This window comes from Dendrobates tinctorius, unplaced genomic scaffold (assembly GCF_039654945.1).
Source record: "Dendrobates tinctorius isolate UK_male_01 unplaced genomic scaffold, ASM3965494v1 ptg000022l, whole genome shotgun sequence".
Classification (NCBI taxonomy): Eukaryota; Metazoa; Chordata; class Amphibia; order Anura; family Dendrobatidae; genus Dendrobates; species Dendrobates tinctorius.
Window position 1 is genome coordinate 53,893,968 of NW_027361690.1, and position 17,365 is coordinate 53,911,332.

Sequence of the window (17,365 nt, forward strand, 5' to 3'; positions counted from 1 at the left end):
CTTACTTTCACAGGAGCAGTCCACAATTAGTGGCAATATGTCTGGCTGTCTACTGTGCTAAGGCTGCATTCACACATCAACATGTACTGTACTGGTCCGAGCGTGAACAGTTATTCACGGACCAACTGTGGCTCTCCTGACCTGAACTTGGCAGCCACAAAAGCACATCTGAGACTGTAGAGTTCAAGTCAGGAGACCTATGACCTGTCTGTGTACCCTGCCCATAGCTGAATTGCATTATAGAAGTTAAGGAAAGCCAAGGCAGCAGATTCTTGATACAAAGACTGGTTCTTTATTCCTTGTCAATTAAAACCATAACAGGAAGACAGAGCAGGCAACGTTTCGGCCATACGTTGCCTTTTTCAAGAGCCCCAAAAATTCACACAGCACTTTTTTTGGGGGCTTTCGGCTTAACTGAACTTCTATATTGATTTTATTCCGTACAGCCCACAACATCAGTCCATCAAGCTTTGGTCTATTTTTCTTATAACTGGAACGAATACTATCTGGTTGGCAACATATTGGGCTTTCTTATGGTACAGCCACATGGCAGATTTCCAAGACACCATCTCAAGGTTTCACTGCAAATCTGGAGCAAATTCCACAGATATCTGTGATCCGATGTCTTCTTCCAGAGAAATCACCATTATCCCATATGTAAATAAGCTGTTCCTGGACTTTGGCCGGACACTGATCTGCATGAAAATCTGCCTCCAGAGATTATTATAAATGAGAAGAGGAGTTACCAGTGTGATACATGTACAGTCCTGCTCGTCGTTTTTGGCACCCATGAAGTTTAAGTACATAATGTGGAATATCTCCTGAAAAAAATGAATCAAGTGAAACGGTTTGGTTGTATAGAGCACTCGTGCTAAATGCAAAAGAGCAAATGATAAACAATAATTTAAAACAAAAAACAATGGGAGGTAAAAATAGAAAAACCTAAAGCTTGCCGTGACTCTGGTATTGGCACCCTTTACATTAAATTAGTATAGAAACACATTTGGAATTGCCTGTGGCAAATGACAAACGAGAATCACCTCTGATTGTCCGTGCTTATGTGACATGGATTAGCCAATGAATGATGGCTTCAGTGCTTTAAAAAGCTACATGTAGGCCCTGTTACTACATCATAACTGCAATTATTAGCAAACACAAGACAAGGGTATAAGGCGAAGACCTTGTTATCTCAGTTTCAACAGGGCACAGTGTTATTAAGAAGTTTGCCAAGCATGGAACCATTAAGAACCTCCTTGAACGTGGGGGAAAGAGGAAAAATGACAAGCGATGTCTTCGAAGGTTGGTGCGAATGGTGGAGAAAAAAAACATGTCAATCATTCAAAGACCTCAAAGCCACCCTGGAACAGTCTGGGGTTATGGTTTCAACAAGTACCATATGCCGCAGAGCTTTATGGGAGAAGGACAAGGAAGAAACCATTGGTGAAGAAAATTCATAAAAAGGAAAAAAATGAGTACCCTGACAAACCACAATCCACCAGCGTAAATGTTCTGGGCACATATGGAACAAAAATAGAGCTTTTTGGCAATGCAAAGCAAAAGTTTGTTTACAGACAACGCAATGAAGCTCATAAAGAATAGAACACCCTACCAACAGTTAGGCATTGTGGAGGATCCATAATGCTGTGGGGTTGTTTTGCTGTATCTGGTACTGGAGGCCTTTACCGTATTACAGGAATCATGAAATTAGAGAATTATCAAGAGATTTTACAATGAAATGTTCTACCCAATGTAAGAAAGCTTGGTTTGAGTCCTCCAGCAAAACAATGACCCAAAGCACACATCCAAAAGGACACAGGAATGGTTCAAAAAGAAAACATGGCCATCAATGAGACCTGACCTCAATCCCATACAAAATGTTTGGGGTGAGCTGAAATCTGCCATTGGGAAAAAAACCCTGCAAACATTCAAGAGCTTGAACAAACTGCAAAGGAAGAGTGGGAGAAAATACCATCTGAGAAATGCAAGAAGCTTAACTGGATGGACTAATGTCTTTTTTTGGCCTTACTAACTATGTTACTATGGTTATAGATGGCTACAAGAAATGTTTGAAGGCTACCATCTATGCCAAAGGGTGTGTGGCCAAGCATTAATTAGAGGTACCTTTATTGCTTCACATGTTGTTTATTCTGTTTCTTCTTTGAAATTGAAACATGTAAGTTGAAAAAACAACGTTTTATTGTTGTATTATTTGGACCACTAATTAAATGTACCAGTTATAGCCTCAGGATATTTTTTTTACATTTATTTCTGAAGAGAATATACAGTCTATGAAAAAAATGAAGGGGTGGCCAATAATGGTGAGCAGCGCTGTAACTAACAAAGATAGTAGAACTGCAATTTGTCTCCTTAAAAAACATTTTTCACAGCTCTCTGAGCTCTGCTATATTTTGACATTGCAGCCCTGTCTGCCTGTGAGATGAAAGCTGAGAGGAACCTGCAGATGTGACAGTTATAATCACACACAACACTGCAGGTAGATCAGGAGAACAGAGAGTGGCCATTACACATCACACTGATAATGACCCCTTACAGGTAAAAAAAAAAAAAAAAAAAAAAAATCTCTGGAGTCAGATTTTAATGCAGATCAGTGTCCGGTCCATAGTCCTAGAACAGCTCATTTACATATAAGAAACACACAGATTATTGTTGAATAAGACCACAGATATCAAGGCATCATTTTATTCAGCATCCTATGACCTACATGCCCGTATAGACGGTTGACCCTCAAGTTAAAAAATAAAGGATATGCTCAACCTTTATGCTTTTTACTAGCTGGTGCGAGATTGTATTGAATTGGTATCCTGAAAAAAAAAAATCTTAATAGGGAATCTGTCACCAGGTTTTTGTTACCCGATCTGAGAGAAGCATGATGTCTGGCAATGTTCCCCAACTCCTGTCCTCATAGCCACCAACAGATCACATTTCAGGATTTCCTTAATTCAATTACCTGTGTGATACTGCTGCCTGTGCAGGGGATGCAATTATCCCCTGTGCAATACTAAGGAAATCCTGAAAACATGATCTATTGGTGGCTATGAAGACTCGAGTTGGGGGACAATGATGGAGAGGCAGAGATTCTGGTTCCAACTATATATCACTTAGGCTAGTTTCACATTAGCATGTGGAGGAGCTGCGGACTTTCTTCGTGAAGCTCCACCCCCGGCCGCACCTCCTCCGGTCAGCTCCGCCTCTGTCGGCATGCGTACCCCATCTTTAGCATTAGGTATGCAGGCCGTGCCGATGTATGTGGATGCCTCCGCATGTGTTGTTTCGACGGTGCGGCGACCGCACCAAAATGCAACAAGCTGCGTTTGGCGCAGGTCGCCGCACCGTCAAAACGATGCATGCGGAGGCATCCGCATACATCGGCACGGCCTGCGTACCTAATGCTAAAGATAGGGTAGGCAGGCCGCATGACTGAGGCGGAGCTGACCGGAGGAGGTGTGGCCGGCGGCGGAGCTTCACAAAGGAAGCCCGCAGCCGTCCGCAGCTCCTACATACGCTAGTGTGAAACTAGCCTTATTGGGCTATTTTTCTGCGGTATTGATATCATCCCCATTTTCTCTGCTGCAGATCCACCAGTTCTCTGAATGCTGAGCTCTGTATATGTGCACCCACACCTCTGATTGGCAGCCCTCCGTGTACACTGGGCATAGTGAGAAAGCTACCGATCAGTGGTGATGGCGGGGTTATATAGGGATCATGAATATAGAGGATTACCCGGAAGCAGGTTTACTAGTCCTCTAGTGATAAAATCACTGATTTATCAGCAGGAGATTAACAAACCTACAGCAAAGGGCCTGGTAAGTGACATCACTGGAATAAAGGTCTCTGGCTTTACATCATGACACTCTCAGAATAAATGAGAAAAACCTGGTGATAGATTTCCTTTATTTTAAGGCAATTTAAGAAATGTCTGTCCAATCAGTATGCCACAATGTACAGAGGAAGCGCATATGTATACACACACTTTAGCCATAAGGTCCAGTTACATTTAGCGATGCACCAGCGATCCCGACGATACGACCCGGTCAGGATTGCTGGTGCATCACTAAATGGTCGCTAGTGAGCTGCCAAACAGGCAGCAGTCGGGGGTCGTTACTTACCTGTTAGACGGTAGCGATGATGACGACTTCTCCCGCATCCAGGAGTCGCTCGTCGACGCCAGCAGGAAGCCAGCGACGAGAAATGGACCAGGACGTTCTCGCACGATCAGCGTTATCCAGCGCGGGGGCTGGTCGGAGATAAGTGTCACATGTAGCAATATTGCTGTTGCATCACAAAATCGGTGACAGTTTAGCGATATCGCTAGGTGTAAAAGGCTCTATAGGCTTGCTTGATATTTTTTGTCTGTGAAGCGGATACTTATTAACACTGTTGGAAAACGTTCTGAGGCCGTACCATGGGCAACATGAAATGGTGATTTCAGTAACAATGGGCGTGCAGGTCATGAAGGCCTTTCATGTAACCGTGCACAGAAAACTCTGATGAGTTTATCATTTCACAGCCTTGCCCTAATTAGCTTTATTTTGTGAAGTGAAACATTGTGACCTGCCTGTGCGGCTTAATCACGCTGGGAGAGCTTGGCAGGAAGAAAGAAAACACAATCTATGGAACGCTATGGTCTCCTATCTGGCAACCTAAGGAGGGGGCTGCCACCTAGTGGAAAAGTTACAGCCCTGGCCTCTCACTTTCCAAAATCACAAATTTTAGGCATCGAAACAAGAAGAATCCTAGTGTTTGCAACCTGCGCATCACTCTCCACAATATTTCTATTAGGACGTTCAGCTTTTGTCCATTGCTGCCAATAATTTATCCCCAGGATTAGTTATAAATTGTAAATTTAACTCAAAAGGAGAGTATGAAAAGAATATGGCACAAAAAAGTTGCTTTGTTGCTTACTGGTAAACGAGTGATCACACAATAGGTAAGCATTGCCAATGAATCACATCTTTTGTATTCATGGGATTACAGTCTGAAAATAAATTCAATATCTTGAAAAGCATTCTAAAATGTCAACCTTTATTGTGAAAAGCACCACAAAATATAACACGTGCATGAAGATATACACAGTATATAATGTCACGGATACTTACCGTCGCTGCCGAGAGCCCGGCCGTCTGAGCGGCCACAGAAGAGCTCTTCTTGGCGTTTCGGAAGCCTTCCGTTCCGCAGGAGGTGCGTGTTATGTACTTATTGTCGGGCTGCATCACCTGGATGTGTGTGCTGCAACACAAAGACAGACAAGACACTTCTAGACTGAATGTATACCTGTACATGGCTGGACACATCTTTATCAAACCACACTTTGCCAGAAACGTTAACCCATTAATGTGTTGGTGGTTGCCATAACTGCAATAGCATTCATATTGGTCATCTGGTCTTCAATCTGATTTCTCCAAAGACTAATATCTTCGTCAAAACACTATAAAATATCATTCCATTTTCTATTAATGTTGTGATGCAGTGACCCCTGTGACAGCTAGGGGGCGCTGTATGGGTCATGCACACGGGCATATCCATTATGGTAATGGAGAAATGATGAATGGCAAGATGGTAGATGACTGATATGTATCCCAGGGTGGGTGGCCCTGGGATGGAAGCTGAAATATGTTTTAATCAGCAGAGGTAATGCTGAGTGTTTGTTACTAGGTATCAGGGAAGGCTTTCAGGTGGCTTGGTGATATGGGCGGTACCAGTCACCTACAAACCCACCCAGCGGCATGTGTCTGAATGCCCACAGTATAAGCTGTATATGTGTGTGAATGGCTGGGTGTTTGAATAAGACCTGCGATGAGTTCATAGCCATGTGATCCAGTGGGCATGGCTACGGACCATATAGGGTGACCAGGGTAGGTCTCATGGAGGAGAGTGTGTACATGAATGGTTCAGGGTGGAAGGTCCTGGAAGGTCTAGGTGTTGGAAAGTGTGCTGCCTTCCTGAATAGCACCTGATGTGACCTTGGACCTGGTGAGGCCAGTGTGTTGGGAGTACCTGGGAGTATTGACGGATCCCTGAATAGCACCCAGTAAAGCGTGAGTGTTGGACAGTCTCAGGAGGGGACGGACGTCCTAAATAGCACCCGCTGAGGCCCTGGACCTGGTGAGGCCGGTGTGTTGGGAGTCCCTGGGAGTAGGGACGGATCCCTATTAGCACCCGGTGAAGCGTGAGTGTTGAACGGTCTCAGGAGGGGACGGACGTCCTGAATAGCACCTGCTGAGGCCCTGGACCTGGTGAGGCCGGTGTGTTGGGAGGCCCAAGGAGTAGGGCTGGATCCCTGAACAGCACCCGGACAGGCCACCGGGTGTGAGCAGAGTCTGTGACAGCCTGCGTTTGGGGAAGCCACTGCCCGGCTCTGGTTCTGGAACAATTAGGCGGCCTAGTGATTAAGGCACTGTCCGGATCGGTAAGCCCAGTGTGGGCGCTTCCCCAGGAGAAAGGACTAACCAAGAGTCGGCATCTGGAGCAGGAGCTCCTCAGAGGTAAACCCCAAAAGGGGGAAATAACTGTGTTGAGGCTATAGAGCCTGTTACTGGACATGGCACAGCCTGTCTGGCCTCAGAACTGAGAAAGTGGAGCTCTAATGTGAACACTGATTTATCTGATACAAGACTGTTTTCTTTGTGTTGCCTTATATGGTTTATGGCGTTCAATAAACCACAGACTGTTTAACGGAAAGTGTTCCTGTGTAACGTGAATGTGCTGCCAAGCGAGTGTCCTCCAATACACTCGGTGAGCGCTACCTTACAATGTCTACAAAATATTTTTTTAAAAAGTTACCCCGGGGCAGTCTAACATGCCTTTCATATATACAGTATTGAATGCTAGGGATGGTATATGTCCATTCACAGGTCCCAATAGAGCGGCAACTTCAGTAATCAGTGGCTGCTGGATGAGAACCACCTTCTACCTCTAGGTACTGCGCCTCCTCTTTCGATTAGCCGGCCTAGTGCGACATCATCATCGTGTAGTGAAGCACATGTAACCTCGCACCAGGCCAGCTAATGAAAAGAACAGCCGTGGCTGCTAGGAGAGGTGGCTCTAAAGGCTCCTGTTCAATGGACAGCGATTAGGAATGTGGCACTGGATCGGGTGCTGTGAATCCATTTGCACCATTAATACTAAATACAATCGTAAATTGGGACGCATTTCCTAATTTACTATGATTTCTTTTATGAAGAAACCTGGAGTATATGGCATTGCTTATTTCAACCTTTAATGTATTATTACAGGGTCCTCGATGTAGACATGGTTCCATTATTAAATGGGTTCTCCATTACTCGGACAACCCCTCCTTAATCCCTATGTGCCCCCTTGTGAAATATTAATACGTATCACCCTTGCTGCTGGCGCTGTTCCAGCAGTGTTAACATTGGCAATCTATTATGTCTCCGATCAGCACTGGCATCACTCTCCTGCCTTCAGACAAATCACGTACATCTGGAGGAAGGCAACGCTGTTGCTCTCTCACTTCCTCCGAATGTATGTTATACGTCTAAAGAAGAGGAGAGTGAAGCCAGAGGGATCACGTAGCATAATAATGTCATGTGATCCCTGGGAGAGCCACTGCAGACACCACTGGAACGGCGCCGGCAGCAAAGGTGAAAGTATTATTATTTTACATGGGGGAAACTGGCATTGAGACTGGATTGATTGTGAGAGTATTGGACAACCCCTTTAAAAAAGTCAGCAAATCATATCTATAAATCAAGTTAACGATATTGTTCACTTACCACTTTCCTCCACAATGTTGCACATATTTGTCATGAATATAATTATTTGATTAGTGTTTATGTGGCTATGTGCACATTTGCAAGCTATGCAGAAGCAAAGCCAGAGATTATGGGGCAGATTTACCAATGCTGTCCAAATCTTAGTGTTCATACTTAGACTAGATAGTCACATAATGCAGCAGATTTATCATAGTGAGTCAGTGTTGGATTATTCTGGCTAATTTTAAGAGTGGAAACCAAGAGAGAACACCGAATATATGGTCAGAAAAGAGTATGGAACATAAGATAGAAGGACCTCACCCCATGACGAAATGCGCGTCGGGGTGTGAGTTGCACTTGGACTGTGAACCACCAAGGTAATCGTCTTTTGCCTGTATACTCATCTTGTATCGACATTTACTGCACAAATAGATTTCTACCATGCAGGCGCCGAGAAAGGTCAGAGAGGCTCAGTGCCTGTGCACTGCAGTACTTTGCTCTGCCCTCAACAGGGCAGATCAGTACGCCTGTGCACGAGCGTGGCACGAAGCAAGCAGGATGACGAAATCGCATGAAAATGGGAGGCGCCGGACCCGCGACACCAATTGGACAGGACCGCCTCCGGGTGAGTATAATAAAACTTGCTTTTCTTCTCTTTCAGGTCGGACCGGGGGCTTATCCACAGCATTATAGAATGCTGTAGATAAACCCCAAAGGCAGTGGCCGCATCTTATAGCAGCAAAACGCGCTGACAGGTTCTCTTTAAAAAATAGAAAAGAAAATATAATAAATAACAAATTGAAGCTCAATTAGTGATCCTACTGCAGAACGTTAAAATGAATACGATAAATTATTTGCCTTCATTCAACATTCTAATTTTTTGTGTAAACAAATTACAACTTATGCCCAGCAACTATGTACTGCGATCCCGGCAATCACATGATCAGTTATGAGATCACTGGGCCCAGTGGAAGCAATGGTTATGCCGCCTCCTTTTAATATATAGCATTGCTACTGTACTTCTGGTTTTTTTTCTCCTGGATGCTCATCAGTCACTGACCTATCACTCAACTGGCTTACACCTGTGTCATAAACGTGCATCGGTTTAGGATGAAATCCAATGTCTGATCGGACAGAGTGCGACACTAGACACCCCTGATCAGCTGTTTTCTGTGTCGGCGGCGGACAGAAGTGCTCAGTTATGGAGCTCCTGAGTCTACTGACAGTCTTGATTTGAATAGGGGACAGACTTGCAGTACCAGGCTGTGCCCACTATCAGCAGATGGAGCAGCTCCTTAACTCAGCACTTCTGACCTCCGCCAGCACAGAGAACAGCTAATCCGCGAAGGTGCCAGGTGTCGCACCCCCACCAATAAGACATTGATGACCTAGCTGTGGAGTCAGGGAAATTGAGGAGTCGGAGGTTTCGCTTACCAACTCTACAGCTCTGCTGTTGATCAGCGTTTTCCTTCTATTGGGTAGAAGAAACCAGGCAGAACCTAGATACGCTATGCTGATGTTGACCGCAGACCTGGTGGCATATCTGATTTATGTCCGGGACCTTAATGCTGAAACAGGTAGTTATAAATAATGATACCATGATCTGGAGTAATCATTCCTCATGCATCCCTTCTGAAGAATTCCCAAAATGAGCGTTAAAGGGTTACACTGTAGCTGTCTGAAACCTAGGTAACTAGGTTTAACACTTGTCATACAGCATACATTATGTAGCCAGGGTACTGCAATTTAAGGCTATCTGATTAAGAGAATCTATGGTGATGTTACCTCTGGGTCTCTCTGTGGAATGATTACTCCAGATCATGGTATCAGAATTATTGTTGTATAACTACCCGTTTCTGCAGTATAGACCAGAGATAAACCCAGCACCTTCCAGCAGTATTCTTTTCTGTGCCTGTTGATACAGCTATCCAGCTGTCTGTTTGCACTATATTGATAATGATTATCTTAGTATATCAAAACAACTTTGTGTGTATAATTGATACTTTATCCGTCCACTCATAGTTTATTCCCCCCTTCTATGTGCGATCAGGGACACAGTATACATAGAATTTGGTTTGTAAGCATCTCTGCACTTCTAACCCCTTAACGACCGCCGATACTTCTTTTAATGGTGGTAGTTAAGGGTACTTATTCCTCAGCACCACTTTTTGACTGTGCTGAGAAATAAGTGTATAACGCCCCCCAGCGTCACAAAATCTCCGAGGTCTCGGCTACCATAAAAATTTTAAAAAAAGTCTGGTTTTCCATTAATTTCTCTTCCCTCTGATGAGATCTAGCATATGAGAGGAGAGAGAAATGGGGCCCTCCGTGCCCCTCCGCCATCCCCGGACCCACTTGCTCTGTCCCCCGGCCCTCCACATCATCCTCCCGGAAGAAAATGGCGGAAGCATGCACAGTGCGCCCACCGAGATCTGCAGGCCAGTAACCGGCAACTATAGGAGATTTTTCCTATTGGTGAATTTTCATCACTGCAATAGACCCCATCACAATGATCAAAATAAAAATAAAAAATAGTAAATCAAACCCCCATTTGTCACCCCCTTAGTTAGAAAAAAATAAAATATTTTTTTTTTAATTTTTTCCATTCTTTGCAGTTAGGGTTAGCATTGTGTTGGGGTTACGATTAGGGTTGGTTTTAGGGCTGTGTTAGGGTTGAAGTGAGAATTGGGGGGGGTGGTTTCAACTGTTTAGGCACATCATCGAGTCTTCATACAGCACATGGTGCCTCGCCATCGATTCCAGCCAATTTTGCGTTCAAAAAGTCAAACGGTGCTCCCTCCCTTCTGAGCCTTACCATGTGCCCAAACATTAGATTCCCCCACATATGGGGTACCGATGTACTTAGGAGAAGTTGCACAACAAACGTTGTGATCCATTTTCTCCTGATACCCTTGTGAGAATAAAAAAAGAAGCTTGGGTCTAAAGTAAATTTTATGTGAAAAAAAAGCTAATTGTTAATTTTTTCCTTCCACATAGCTTTAGTTCTCGTGAAGCACCTGAAGGGTTAATAAACTTCTTGAATGTGGTTTTGAGCACCTTGAGGAGTTTTAGAATGGTGTCACGTTTGGGTATTTTCTGTCATATAGGCCCCACAAAGTCACTTCAAATGTGGTGTGGTCCTTAAAAAATGGTTCAGTAAATTTTGTTTGAAAAATGAGAAATCGCTGGTCAAGTTTTAACCTTTATAAATTCCTAACAAAAAAATATTTAAAAAATGATGCAGATGTAAAGTACAGTTGTGCTCAAAAGTTTACATAACCCACCAGAATTTTTGCTCTCTTGGCCCCTTCTCAGAGAATATGAATGATAACAAATGGAATCCAACGGCGTAAATTCACTTATCGGTCTGTTCACCAATTTATTATACATAAAAACATGGCACGTCACTATGGCCGTAGCTTCAATTTCTCTATCGCTTCACTGGGGGACACAGAGACCACGGGTGTATGCTGCTGCCACTAGGAGGCTGACACTATGCACAAAAAAAGGTTAGCTCCTCCTCCGCAGTGTACACCCCACCGACCGGCAGGAAATTCCTCAGTTTAGCTTAGTGTCAGTAGGAGGTGGACACGGGTCTTTCATTAGAACCATATCTACCTCGATGTGTGTCGTTCGTTTTCAGGTTTCCGGAGGGATACAATGTGAAGAGTCACAACTGTACTCCCACAAAGAGGCTATGCGTACGTCGTGTACTGCCACCCCGTATCCTCATAGCTCTCCGTGCGGCCCAGAAGCTCAGCACAGGTGCGTGCCAGCAACGGATGGTCCTTGCCCCCTGCCTCCCACCCACCAGAGCCTGTCGGTCGGACGAGGCGCGGACACGGAAAAGATTACAGACAGCGTTGGATAAAGAAGGTCCCTTTATGGAGCGGCGCCAAGGCAGGTTCTTATACGCTGCCCGCGCCTCCCGACGGTCGCCGCATTTCATCTAGGCCCCGGTGCAGGCCTTGTTCCTCCCCTGCCTGTATTCATCGGGGGGCTTCATCTTAGAGCACGGTTCTGGCGGTGTCTTCTTTGTGGGTGGCCGCGGTAGCGTTGCGGGACTTCCGCGCCGGCCCGTGCTGACAGGCGGCTGCCGTCTCAAATTTAGTCCCCGGCTTCATTTTGGGCCTTCGCGCTCGTCGCGGCCACGCCCCCCGTTCACTCACATAGGCCGGCTGCGCTCCCGCCCGTTCCTAGGCCCTCCCACCGCCTCTCTTGACCTGTGGCTGGGTAGAGGGGGCAGTTTCCCTTGGTTCAGGCGGCTAGCTCCGCCTTTCTTCTTGTCCCTCCTGAACCGCGCTTTTTCCTTCACCTCAGGCTGCCGCCATCTTTGCAGCCTGTCAGCCGGAGACAAAAAACGGATGTCAGTTTTACCCCCTGTTGGGGCCCTGCAATTTTCACGAGCCTGGTACATCGCTTTGGGGACACCGGACCGTGAGTAGTTCTGCAACTGCAGACTGACACCCTCCTCTGCCTTTCTGTCCCCCAACCTTCTGGCATTTCTTCAGGGTCCTTCTTTTCTTCCTTCATTATGCCTAACTCTAAGGCTGAGCGTGGCCGTCCACCGGCCCCCAAGGGCTCTCTAGTCCAGTTCTTCGCATGCTCCTCTTGCAATCGCAAACTTCCCTCAGATCAGCCTACTCCCCTCTGCCTGGACTGCAGCAATCCCATTCAGCATGACCCCGTCCAGGAGCAATCTATTGCATCACGTGAAAGCGAACCCCCCATTCCTGGTTGGGCTTTGTCTCTTTCACAATCTGTGGCAGACCTCACCAGAGTGTCTCAGTCCCTAGTAGCCGTCCTTGATAAGTTGACCCTGGACACTTCTGCAGGGTCCAGCAGGTCACATGAAGCTCCATCTGAGCCAGCCAGAAGCCACAAAAGGCCCAGACAGGATCTCCGGCGGGATCCTCTTCTAGCCTCACATCCCCACATAGTCCTTCCCAGCAGTCGCCCTCCCGTGCCTCCTCACCCGAGTCAGGTAAAGCGTTCTCGGATGTGTCATCCGAAGAGATCTTAGAGCTGGATTCGGACCAGGACGCGGACATGAAGGTTACGGCACAGAACCTCATTGCTGCGATTAACCACACCTTCGAAATCTCAGACTCCCCTGCGAAATCCTCAGAACAGGAGGTTTCGTTCAGACGGGCAGAAACACCTTCCAGGGTCTTCGCCTCCCACTCCGAGTTTGGCAAGATCCTTACCAGGGAAAGAGAAAATTCGACAAGGCGCTTTCAAAGAGGGAAGCGCCTCGGCGTGCTGTACCCGTTTGCCAAAGAGCTCACCGACAACTGGTCTGCTTCCCCCTCGGTAGACGCACCCGTGTCCAGACTTTCTAACAACACGGTCCTCCCGATTTCAGGTGTGGCGTCACTAAAGGGTTCTAATGATAGAATTCTAGAATCTTTAGCAAAGTCAACATTTGAAGCGGCTGCAGCGGTGCTAAGCCCAGCCTTTGCTTCATCTTGGGTAGCGAAGGCCATAGCCACTTGGGCAGAGGATCTCCGCAAGGGCATCCTAGATAAGGCCCAACCAGAGCAATTGGCCGAACTGGCCAACCAGATCTCCCATGCAGGGGATTATCTGCTCTCTGCCTCCTTGGATGCCGCGTCTTGCGCAGTTCAGGCGTCAAGCAACGTGGTGGCAATCCAACGTACAATTTGGCTCAAGGCTTGGCAGACGGATCTGTCTTCAAAAAAGTCCCTTACCAATCTGCCTTTTCATGGAACACATCTCTTCGGATCCCAGCTGGATCAGATTATTAAGGACACCACTGGAGGCACGAATTCCCTCCTTTCTCAGTCCAAGCCTCGCAGACCTCCGCTAAGACGTCAGTTTCGGCCCTTTCGGACTTTCCGCCGCTTCAATACGGCAGACAACTTCTCTAACCAACAGAGAGCGCAAGCACGCCAGGATAGAAAGGTGTCTTTCAGACCCACTCCCTCCGGTTGATCTCACTCATCCCAGGGCAGATCCTCCAGGTCCAGATCTGGACGTTCCACATCAGCATGACTATCAACGAACTCCCGAGGGTCCTTCACAAATGGGAGGTCGACTCCTTTTCTTCAGAGACGTCTGGCTTGCCTCAGTAGAGGACGCTTGGGTCAGGGAAGTTGTATCATCAGGATACAAGATAGAGTTCGTTTTTCGTCCCCGGGATCATTTCTTCGAGTCCCGACCTCCAAAAGATCCTGCCTTATTTCCGGGGTTCTTTGCGTCCATCGCCTCTCTCCTCAGTTCCGGAGTGATTGTGCCCGTTCCCGAATCAGAACATTTCACAGGGTTTTATTCAAACCTGTTTGTGGTGCCGAAAAAAGGCGGTACAGTTCGCCCCATCTTGGACCTCAAGTTACTCAACAAGAGAGTCCGACTGCGTCATTTCCAAATGGAGTCTCTTCGGTCGGTAATCTCTTCCATGGAGACGCAGGAGTTCATGTGTTCAATAGACATTCAAGATGCCTATCTACATGTTCCCATATTCTCCGTGCATCAGAAATTCCTGCGTTTCGTGATTCGCCAGGAACATTACCAGTTCGTTGCACTGCCGTTCGGTTTCGCCACCGCACCCAGAGTATTTACAAAGATCATGGCGGCGTTGATGGCCTTGTTGAGAATCAGAGGTCTCGTTCTTTTTCCGTACCTCAACGACATTCTGATCAAAGCTCCATCCTTTCATCAAGCTCGCCAAAGTTTTACCATCGTCCTCGACACCCTGTCCAATTTCGGGTGGCTCATCAAAAAAAAGAAGTCCTGCTTTGTTCCGACACAACGTCTTGTGTTTCTGGGTCTATTGTTCGACACTCGTCGATCGAGGGTTTTTCTCCCATAAGAGAAGATTGGCTCCCTGCAGCGGGATGTACGATCGCTGCAGATAATACGACTTCCATCTCTCCGGACAACCATGAAAGTCCTGAGAAAGATGGTGGCGGCGACAGAGGCGGTTCCCTTTTTGCCCAATTTCCCTCCAGACCTCTCCAACACACCATCCTGTCTCGGTGGAACAGGTCTGTTCTTTCCCTGGATCGCCCATTTCGTCTTTCATACTGGGTCAAGCAGTTCCTCAATTGGTGGCTGACGTCTCCTCTCATCTCCCTAGGACGATCATTCCTTCCCATTCACTGGCAGATTGTGACAACGGATGCCAGCCTCCTCGGCTGGGGGGCAGTGTTCCGCAATCACACTGTTCAGGGTCGATGGTCAGCTCAGGAGTCAGCCCTGCCGATCAACGTCCTCGAGATACGAGCGATTTATCTGTCTCTCGTTCACTGGGAGACTTCTCAGGGGCCTGCCTATCCGGATTCAGACAGACAATGCCACAGCGGTGGCATATGTCAACCGCCAGGGGGGGACACGGAGTGTCTCAGCCCTGGCAGAAGCGTCTAAGATTCTTCATTGGGCAGAGGTTTCAGTCCCGGCAATATCCGCGGTGCACATTCCCGGCGTGGAAAACTGGGCCGCCGATTTTCTCAGCCGCGAGTGTCTCGCGGCGGGAGAGTGGTCCCTACATCCGGAGGTATTTCTTCAGCTTTGCCGTCGTTGGGGTACGCCGGACGTAGATCTGCTAGCTTCTCGCCTCAACAGGAAAGTCCCACAATTTGTATCCAGGGCTCGAGATCCTCTCGCAGTGGGCGCCGACGCTTTGGCCATTCCTCGGCCGCAGTTCGAGCTCCCCTACCTGTTCCCTCCCCTGCCTCTTCTTCCCAGGCTGTTGAAGAAAATCAAGGCGGAAGGAATTCCAGTCATTCTCATCGCCCCGAATTGGCCCAGGTCTTGGTTCGCGGACATCATCAACCTTCTCGCGGACGCCCCCTGGAAGCTTCCAGACAGGGCAGATCTACTGTCTCAAGGTCCGATTTGCCACCCCAATTCTCGGCCGCTCAATTTAACGGCGTGGCTGTTGAGACCGAGGTTTTGAAACGATCAGGCTTTTCGGATCGAGTTATTTATACCATGATCCAGGCCAGAAAGCCATCGTCTTCCAAAATTTATTACCGTACTTGGAAGGCCTATTTCACTTGGTGCGAGGCCAACGACATTCCGCCCATGCGTTTTTCGCTCCCTTCTGTCCTGGCGTTTCTTCAGGCAGGGCTTGATGCAGGCCTTGCCCTCAGCTCTTTAAAAGGTCAGGTTTCGGCGCTGTCCATTTTATTTCAGAAGACGTTGGCCTCCCGTCCTCAGGTCAAAACCTTCCTTCAAGGAGTGGCTCATACGGCTCCTCTGTACCGAGTGCCCGAAGATCCTTGGGATCTTAATCTGGTTCTCGAGGTTCTGCAAGGTCCTCCCTTTGAACCTCTCAGGGAAGTTTCCCTATCTCTCCTTTCATGGAAAGTAGCCTTCCTAGTAGCCATCACCTCCATCCGGCGCATGTCGGAATTGGCGGCCCACTCTTGCTGCTCTCCTTTCTTGGTACTCCACCAGGACAAGGTAGTTCTGCGGCCTCCGCCCTCTTTCCTTCCTAAAGTGGTGTCCACTTTCCACTTGAATGAGGATATTGTTCTCCCGTCCTTTTGTCCGGGTCCAACTCACCCTCGGGAGCGCTCCTTGAACAAGCTGGACTTGGTCAGGGTGATGAAGGTCTACCTAGCTAGGACGACTCCTTTGCGGAAGACAGACTCTCTCATCATTCCAGATGGGGCGCGGAAAGGTCAGCCGGCCTCCAAAGCTACTATTGCTCGCTGGATCAGATCGACAATTTTGGAGGCCTACCGGGTCAAACATCGATTGGCCCCTCCGGGAATTAGAGCTCACTCTACCCAGGCAGTGGGTGCCTCCTGGGCGGTGTGCCACAGAGCTTCCGCGCTGCAGCTTTGAAAAGCTGCAACCTGGTCATCGGTTCACATGTTTGTGAATTGCTACAAAGTCCACACCTACGCTTCGGCGGATGCCAGCTTAGGTAGAAGGATCCTGCAGGCAGCGGTGGTGAGTCCGCTGGCCTGATAGAAGTTTGTTCTCCCTCCCCAGGGACTGCTTTGGGACGTCCCATGGTCTCTGTGTCCCCCAATGAAGCGATAGAGAAAACAGGATTTTTGGGTTGCTTACCGTAAAATCTGCTTCTCGGAGCCTTCATTGGGGGACACAGCACCCTCCCGTGTTCTACAACTCCTGTTCTTACAGTATGTTTGTTGGTTATTTACAGTTGAGTTGTCTGTTGTGTTTTTCAATCTATTCTGTTACTTCTCCAACTGCTTTCTCACTAACTGAGGAATTTCCTGCCGGTTGGTGGGGTGTACACTGCGGAGGAGGAGCTAACTTATTTTGTGCATAGTGTCAGCCTCCTAGTGGCAGCAGCATACACCCGTGGTCTCTGTGTCCCCCAATGAAGGCTCCGAGAAACAGATTTTACGGTAAGCAACCCAAAAATCCTGTTTTTCCCTGGCCTTTCCTTCAAACCGCACATCCAAACTCTTGCCACCTCTTGTCGTCTCCAGCTCAAAAATATGTCCAGAATCCGACCTTTCCTCAACCCTCACTCTACCAAATGCTTGTGCATGCCCTAATTCTCTCCCACCTCGACTACTGCAACATTGTGTCCTCCCTGCTAACACTCTCGCACCCCCTCCAGTCCGTCCTTAACTCTGCTGCCCAACTAATTCATCTCTCTCCTCGCTACTCCTCCGCTTCTCCCCTCT

The 17,365-nt window shown here is 47.5% G+C and overlaps 1 protein-coding gene across 3 annotated transcripts in view; it reads right to left on the minus strand.

The window, feature by feature from the left end:
* The window catches only part of MRPS11 (mitochondrial ribosomal protein S11), a 57,765-nt gene that overhangs the window by 13,677 nt on the left and 26,723 nt on the right, over positions 1–17,365 (minus strand). For all 3 annotated transcript variants that reach the window (XM_073568719.1, XM_073568718.1, XM_073568720.1), the window contains one exon: positions 5,118–5,247. In XM_073568719.1, coding sequence (XP_073424820.1) covers positions 5,118–5,247 — 130 coding nt within the window. The remainder of the gene's footprint in view (positions 1–5,117; positions 5,248–17,365) is intronic.